The sequence below is a fragment of the Salvia splendens genome, chromosome 9, assembly GCF_004379255.2.
Source record: "Salvia splendens isolate huo1 chromosome 9, SspV2, whole genome shotgun sequence".
In the NCBI taxonomy this organism is placed as follows: Eukaryota; Viridiplantae; Streptophyta; class Magnoliopsida; order Lamiales; family Lamiaceae; genus Salvia; species Salvia splendens.
Genome location: NC_056040.1, coordinates 124,555 through 132,960, shown reverse-complemented (window position 1 = coordinate 132,960; position 8,406 = coordinate 124,555). Strand labels below are relative to the sequence as shown.

General features: G+C 42.1%; 1 protein-coding gene across 3 annotated transcripts; it reads right to left on the bottom strand.

Annotated features, from left to right (window-relative positions):
• Positions 1-523: 523 nt before the first annotated feature.
• On the bottom strand, positions 524-5,070 carry LOC121748630 (probable inactive receptor kinase At5g58300). Of its 3 annotated transcripts, none has more exons than XM_042143103.1 (4): positions 3,931-5,070; positions 3,209-3,323; positions 1,469-2,788; positions 524-1,324 (listed from the first exon to the last, which is right to left on the bottom strand). In XM_042143103.1, exons 3-4 carry the CDS (start codon positions 2,739-2,741, stop codon positions 705-707), a joined length of 1,893 nt encoding a protein of 630 aa, XP_041999037.1. In that variant the 5' UTR covers positions 2,742-2,788; positions 3,209-3,323; positions 3,931-5,070; the 3' UTR covers positions 524-704. The 3 variants fall into 3 exon arrangements, with proteins under 3 accessions (XP_041999037.1, XP_041999036.1, XP_041999035.1); XM_042143102.1 differs by lacking the exon at positions 3,209-3,323 and having other exon boundaries at positions 3,931-4,040; positions 4,685-5,070; XM_042143101.1 differs by lacking the exon at positions 3,209-3,323.
• Between the last annotated feature and the right edge of the window lie 3,336 nt (positions 5,071-8,406).

Here is an 8,406-nt window from a genome sequence, read left to right as displayed (position 1 = left end):
AAAAAAAAACAAAACGAACGCAACTTATAAAAAAATTCACATAATTTGCATTGTAATGACAAGTACATTGAAAATGATGAATCACAGTATTAATAAATGATATATAGAATAGGACAATTAGCTAAGAATGCGTGTACATAAAATAAATTGCATGTTCTGAAAAGGGAAATATGGCACATTCTTAGCTAATTGCCCTACACATGCAGACTAGATGTGCAGCATAGGGTGCAGGTTTGGTAGGTAAAAAGACTAAACTGCCCTTCAGCCCATTTGGGCATTTTCGTCCGAAAAATGGTAAAAAATACAAGGTTTGTGATTATATATTTTGTTAGATACCTGTGATGAGATTTTTAAATGTTAGGGGTCTCTGCTGTTATAGGGTGAAAAATTAAGGACCTTTTGTGCCGTTCACTCTTAGAGTAATGGAAAATCTCCTAAAGTGTACCATGGATATTCTATTTCATAAGGTGTACCATGGAAAATCTCACCACTTGGGACAATAAAAAAATCATGCGTAACAATATAAATACGAAATGGGAGTTGATATAATTTGGAATCAATTTGTAATGTAGTCTACCTGTTGAAGTTGAAGGGTTGTACAAAGAGACAGACAAATCTTAACGAGTTGTTAAATGAAACATAAATTAAACTAGAAAACTACCAAGTTCAAATGACCTGAGACAAATTCACAAGAATGGGAAGAATCACGGGGTCTGCACATTAGACTTATTTTCATCAGAAGACGGCCGGTTCTCGGAGTCCGACTGCCGGAGCTCCTCGATCATCCTAACGACCTCAGGCATCGTGGGGCGCAAGTCCGGCACCTTCGCGACGCAAGCCATGGCGATCTGCAGCATCTGTACCATCTCTTCCTCGATGTTCTGAAATCTCATGAGCTCGAAGTCAAAGACCTCTGCCGTCCACTCCTCCCGGACGACCGACTGGACCCACCGGGGGAGATCGGCAATGTCGTCCCGCGTGGAGGACTGGATCGGCTGCTTCCCTGTCAACATCTCGAGTAGGACCACTCCGAAGCTGTACACATCCGCTTTATGAGTGTACTTGCGTGTCTCGATGATCTCTGGAGCCCGGTACCCCGCCTGCCGCGATGCAGTAGCCGGGTAGTTCATGAGAGGGGCGAGGCCGAAATCAGACACACAACCATCAAGATCATGGTTCAGGAGGACATTTGAGGACTTGATGTTTCCATGAGTGAATTTCGCGCCTCCAACAGCATGCGAGTGTGCGATCCCTCTCGCAGCACCGAGGGTTATCTTCACTCTCGAATCCCAATCCAGTGGAGCTCTCCCAGAAGCCTTGTTTCCTGTTTTAATAGGAATAGCATAAAAAGACTATGAGAAAATGGTGTGACTAAACAATAACTATATCGTATATGTATATAACCGTGAGAACTCTTACATTGAACTCTATATTTAGAGAGAGAGAGAGAGAGAGAGAGAGAGAGTACCATGTAGTAGACTTGCCAAGCTACTATTAGGATAGTAGTCATAGACCAAGAGCTTTTCATCCTTAGAGTAATAGTAAGCACGTAAAGGGGCGATATTCGGGTGCTGTCCGACTCTCCCGACTAATTCCATTTGCTGTTCGAAGTCTTTCTTCCCCACGATGACCTCTTTTAGTCTCTTCACAACAACTGTGGTTGACTCCTCCAGCACTGCCTTGTACGCAGTCCCAAAACTACCCTTCCCCAGTACTTCAGCCGAGGCCCTCAACAAATCCTCGAGATCAAAGTTATATGAGCACCCTTCAAAGAAAACTAGCTTGTTTTTCTCTGGTTGTTGCACCCCGCTGCCAAACTCTTCACTTGGTTTCTCAGGTCTCCCGACACCCGAAGACTTGATCTTGGGAGAAGCACCATCTTCATTCTGTCTCCTCTTACAGCAGCACAGGAATAAAATCAGAGCAGCAAGAAATAGCAGTAATGCACCTCCCACTGCAATAGCAATTATAGCTCCCAACGAGAGTTTCTTTGTGGGCGTTTGTCTCCCCATAGGCGGAGATGAAGCAGTGGGGCTAGTGGGAGGTGGGGAATTAAGGAAGCAAGGATTGAGAGGTGGTCCACATAGAGAGTTTCCAATGAACGAAGATTTCGGAAACTTATCCAACGAAGGCGGAATGCTGCCTTTGAATTGGTTGTAGCTTAGGTTGAGACGCTTGAGATGTGGAAGGTCGAGGTCAGGAATGGATCCAAAGAGTGAATTGTTTTGAAGGCTCAATGCTGTAAGATGTGTCAGGTTCTCAAACGTGTGTGGAATGCCTCCGGTCAAATAATTGAATGAGAGATCCAAAACCGCAAGCTGAGGAGGGAGCGACGATGGTATTTCGCCGGAGAAGTTGTTGTTCTGGAGGAAGACGTAGCGAAGAGAAGGGAGATAAAGGACATCAGAAGGAAGGCTACCACTAAGGCTATTGGAACGAAAGCTTAGAACCCTCAAGTTGTTTAATTTCCCAATAGTGTCCGAGGGAATCGGACCAGTAAGTCCGATACCTGGAAGGCGTAGACCAACCACAGAATTGCCATCTGTGCTGCAATTGACTCCTGTCCACGACGTGCAGACAGGGGAACCAGCATTCCAGTTGAGCTTCCGGCCATGAGGTATGGCTGTCGAGAATGCCAGAAGGGCTCGACTGTCTGAGCTCAAGTCACCCCATGCCAGGGGAAAAAGAGCCACAATGATCAAGAGAGGGCATAATGTTACATGGGAAGAGCAGCACTTCATTAGAAAACTCCCCCAAGCGTTCAAGCAGTCCGAGCAACAAATTTTTCCTGAAGGAAAAGCAAGATCAGTTTGTGAGTATCCATGTTAACGTAAGCGAAGACGAAAGCAACGAAATCTGCAGTCAATCCAAGCTATAATTGAAAAGCAGCTCCCCGAGGAATCAAGAAAGTAAAAGAACACAAGGCAAACCATTTCTACACAAAAGGCAGTGCACTAGTATCGAAGAGCATTTCATGGTTATCAGTTATAAACACAGAGGTTCAAGGACATTAGAGTTTCCACAATGATATTCACAACTTTTCCACAAAGGGCAGCATCTCATATGATGCAGAACTTTCAAGTTTCAACTTGAGACATTATTACTTTATCGCAGCTGAGAAAAAGGAAGAGGCTGTCTTTGAGAGTCCAAACTCACAAGCACACATGAATGTTAACAAACTAGAAAGTTTCGAATTCCTCATTGTTACCAAATAAGCTCAAAGAAGATTAGGTGCTAGAATTTGACATATCCACCACGCTCCACACATCAAAGGCAAAGCATGCTGTTGAAAACACATCTCAACAAAAGAAGTTGCTGGAGAGCTGGAAAGGAAACAAGCACCAAAAGAAAAACAAGCTTATTTAAGGAAGAAAGTGGATTAGTAACTGCTGCTAGTGCCCCAAAAAAAGGAAAAGATAAAAATTTAATCATCAACCATATTTTTACATGAAGAGTAAATCTTACAATCTAAAACAACAAAATCCAACTCCCACATTTGCACATCCCAGATCTTTAATCAAAGCACCATAACACAAAAAAGATACATATAGTTTCTGTAGAGAAAAAGAGATTTCTGATGGCAAGTTTTAATCACACAAACACACACAACAAAAGGGAATAAGTATGAAGACAGAATCCTATAGAACATTCTTAAAGAGAATCACAGACTAAAAGAAAAAAAGGCATTTTTTGGTCAATTGTGAAACAATGCAGTTCCAATCTATCTTCTTCACAATACAGTAATTCTAAGATTGTGAATTGCAGCAAAAAAGATGGACCAATTCAGTAATTATTTAAGCAAAATAAAACTAACATTGCAACCTCTGAGAAAAGTACAAATATGTCTGAGTCAGATCTGCCAGACTGCCACTAAACATCCTTGCCTACAACTAACCAAATTTGTTTGTGAGAAGGGTTTTGCAAGACTACCTCGAAGCATGCCGAGAAATACTAGAATCTTCAGCCAGAAGACAAATGCTGAGCTTGGGAGTAAAAATCTGATCTTTTTCTTCCAAACTTCAAACCGTAGCAGAGGAATGCTGCAGAGAGAGAGAATTGGAGCTTACTGGCTGAAGAAGAAGCAGCATTTGCAACTGCAGGCGAGAATTCGAAGATCTGTGTTTTATTTTTTAATTTTTTCATTTTTTTGGGGGTGTGTTGGCGAGTGAGCTGGAAATGGAAAAAGGAAAATTCAAGAGAGGAAGAGAGAGTGAGGTGGTCATGACTCAGTCAGTCAGGGAGGAAGATGGGTAGGATAATAGGATCTAGGGTGAGTATTCGGATTTCGGTTCGATTTTGGTAGGTTTCGGTTCGGTTTTTACCAAAACCGAATTGAACCGAAAAGCTGAATTTTATTGAAAATTAAAACCGAACTGAAATCGAAAACTGAAAAACCGAAATCCGAAAAACCGAAATACAAAAACCGAATAAAACCGAAAAAACCAAAATTCTATAAGATTTTTAAAAACCTAAAAAAGCTAAAACCAAAAAAATTAGAAATACTGATTATCATCCACCAAGAACAACCAAAATCTGAAATACAAAAAATTTAAATTTCATTATTAACTAATCTAATCAAAATGGGTAAATAGTAAACTCATCAACAATAATTTACCACAATTTCAACAAAATGAGTACAATTTCGATAATAAATTCTTAAATTTCCATAATATATTTCATTTACATAGCATTCTGCTAAGCTAGAGCCGGAGAGATTTAGCATCTAGGGTTAGATGCCAGATCTGGAGTCGCGTCGCCTGCGTGGATGGCCGGATGGCGGATGTTACCGGTGAGGGCGTGAAGTTGAAGACGTGGGTGGAGGGGCGCCGACATGGAGACCGGAGGCGACGGGCTAGACTCTGGAGCACGGCTGGAGGATGGAGGCGACGAGGTGGAGAAGAGATGGAGGCGACGGGGTAGAGAATAGATGGAGGCAAGGTGACGAGGTGGAGAAGAGATGGGAGAAGAGGTGGAGAAGAGATGGAGAATCTAGATTTCAAATTTTGGAGAGGTTCTGGAAAGGAGGCGGAAAGCTAAAGGAGAGAAATTAGAGTTAGACTTTTTGTATATTTTGATCTTTGTTCTTTTTAATCTCAGTCCTATGATTTTATCATCCGACGGTTAGATTGGTGCCACGTGTCATTTAATAATGCAGATTTTCAGTTGAATAATGCACACTGACTAATAATGCACCATTATTGTGTAATAATGCAGATTTTCAGTTAAATAATGCACACCGACTAATAATGCATCATTATAATGTAATAATGCAGATCATCTGGACAGTTGATGAATGAGATCTAATGGCCCATATTAAGAAGAATAAAGGATCTAAGGGATGAATAGGAGAATAACGCTCCCCTATATATATATATATATAAATAAAATTCGGTTTTTCGGTTATTTTTTTCCTCCGAACCAAACCGAACCGAAAAACTGAAATTTTTAAAATTTTAAAACCGAACCGAAACGAAAAACTGAAAAAACTGAACCGAATTTCAAATTTTCGGTTTGGATAATCGGTTTTCGGTTTTTTTGCTCACCCAGGATGGTATAGCTTTTGTTAATGAGTGTATGCGGGAGAGAATTTCAGATGAGTCAAATAACTTTTCCACACTAATTTTACTTAGTAAATAGGTAAGTCAAATTAATATAATGCACCGGAGGAATTATTTTTATTTTTTTAAAGATAGTGGGACATGGCAGAAACTTACTGGGGATGGGAATTTTCATGTTTTAATTTTTTTTTTCTATTTTAATATTTTATTATTTATAAAATACTAACATTTATGTTAGAACCTAACATTCAAAATAAAGAGAAAAAGATAATTATGTAAACAAACTATATCATAGTATATAAAAAATAATTAGTATGTTTATTTTTAAAATTACATTATAATGCACCATACAACTTAGTTATTATTGATTTCAATTTAATATGATTAATAGAAAACATTTAGGGAAAGATAAAAACTTAATCTTAGACTAAAAAATTGTTTAAAAATAAATTGCTGAAAATAGAAAATTAAAAAATAAATAAATTAAAAAAGAAATGTAAATATCGGATTAAGGAAATGAAATTGGAAAACAATTACATAGAAAGGATAATAGTGTAAAGGTATTGGAGCATTAAATGACCTATTTGAGCTATAAGGGCATCCACAATGGGACGCCCGATGGCACGCCCGATGCGTGCCATCGTCCGCGGGTGCCATCGTCTGCCCATTGTGGGTACCCGCCATCGTCCGCGCCCTACGTCCACGCCCAATGCATCGTCCGCGGTTGAAGCGCGGATGATGGCCTATCGTCCGCGCCATCGGGCGCCCCATTGCGGGATCGGCGGACAATGGTCGCGGACGATGCCATGCGTTTTTTATTTTTTTTCTATTTAAACCTCGTTTCTCATTCATTTGTTCATACGAACATCTCGCCTCTCTCACATTTCTACCTATCTCACATACCAAAATGAACCACGACGATGACACCACTAGTTCTAGCTCCTCGGAGTCGGGTAGTTCGCACTCGGAGACCTCGGCAGCTTTAGATGCAGCCGTTGAAGAGGCCATGGCGGAATGCTTACTCGAACTGCAGCGCGAGGAGGCGGCGGCGGGGGCAGAGCAGATCCGCAGGCCTATTCGACATCGGACGTCTGTCCGACGCGACCACGCGGCAGCTCACCAACGTCTGGTTGAAGACTATTTTGCCGATCAAACACGGTGGGGACCAACTGTTTTCCACCGGCGGTTTAGAATGGCGCGTTACCTATTTCTCAGCATTGTCCGGACGTTGTCGTCACGTGATGAATACTTCACGTATCGGGAAGACGACATCGGCAGACCCGGTTTTAAACCGTTGCAAAAGTGCACGGCTGCACTCCGTCAGTTGACATACCGCACCACGACGGACATTTTCGACGAGTACCTCCAAGTCGAGGAGACAACAGGCCGGGAGTCCTTGAAGAGATTTTGTAGGGGAGTTGTGGAGGCCTACGGCGACACATATTTGCGCAAGCCGGCTGCCGCTGATTGCCTGGGCCTGATGAAGATGCACGAGACGGCGCACGGCTTTCTTGGGATGCTAGGGAGCATCGACTGTATGCACTGAGAGTGGAAGAATTGTCCGACGGCGTGGAGAGGCCAATTCACTAGTGGATACAAGGGCAGCCACCCGACTTTGATCCTCGAAGCCGTCGCTGACCATCAGCTCTGGATCTGGCATGCGTACTTCGCCGTAGCCGGGTCCAACAACGACGTCAACGTCCTCAACTCCTCCACCCTCTTCGCCGAGCAATGCAACGACAACGGCCCGACCATCGAGTACACTGCCAACTGGCGTTGATACCACATGGGGTACTACTTGGCCGATGACATATACCCACGGTGACCTGTTTTTCTGAAGACGATCAACTGCCCAATGGGTGAGAAGAGGGTTTTGTTTGCGCAAAAGCAGGAGTCGGCGCAGAAGGATGTCGAGCAGGCATTTGGTGTGCTCCGATCACGGTGGGCCGTTGTGAGAGGGCCGGCTCGTCTTTGGTTAAAGGAAATCATCGCCGACGTCATGTATGCTTGCATTATCATGCACAACATGATAGTCGAGCATGAAGGTGGGAGCATCACCGAGTGGAACGATGATGACGGTGCATCTAGCTCGTCCAGCACGGCGACCGAGCCCCCCGCTAGAGGATTGCCGTCGGGCTTCGACGAGGTTCTAGCTAGACAGGCCTCAATGCACAACCAACAAGACCATGCACAACTCATGAACGACATGATTGAAGAAGTGTGGGCCCGTAACCGCCGTCGTTGAGTTTGCGTATTTTTTTAATTTGTATTGTAATGTATTAATTTTTATATATGAAATGAAGTTTTTTCCCAATTTTTTGTTATTTAAATATTCAAATAAAATAAAATGCCTAGGGCGCGCCTAAGGACGCCCATTGCAGGTGGGGGGGTAGGAGGATAAAACTGCTGACGTGGCTCGCCATAGGGCGCGTCTTGGGGGTACCCCATTGTGGATGCCCTAACATCTAAATTTTACTGAAATGACATTTTATGGCCAGTCATAATGTGGCCACGTAGCATTTCCCTTAATATAATTAGATGTAAAGAGTGTATTCAATACAATCAAATGAGCAGGTCCAGCATTTTTATAATATACTAGAATTTTAACTAATTGCGAAATGCTGTTTTTTGACTAAGATAATCACCTCCAAATGTGGTTTATAAAATCTGGACTTTAGACATTGTTGCTCAAATAATTAATACCTTTCATATTTGATTTATTTAATCAGTACATTTTTAATATAAATGTCATATCCGTGTATATTACTAGATGAACTAAAATATTATGGTACTACAATCCATTATCCAATATTATTATTATGATCTATACTTTTTAATTTCGGCAACT

Bases quoted from the DNA above. Each gene is read 5' to 3' on its own strand.
- LOC121748630 (XM_042143101.1), bottom strand. The intron at 1,325-1,468 runs GTACTCTCTCTC...CTATTAAAACAG, and splicing joins CTTGGCAAGTCTACTACATG to GAAACAAGGCTTCTGGGAGA.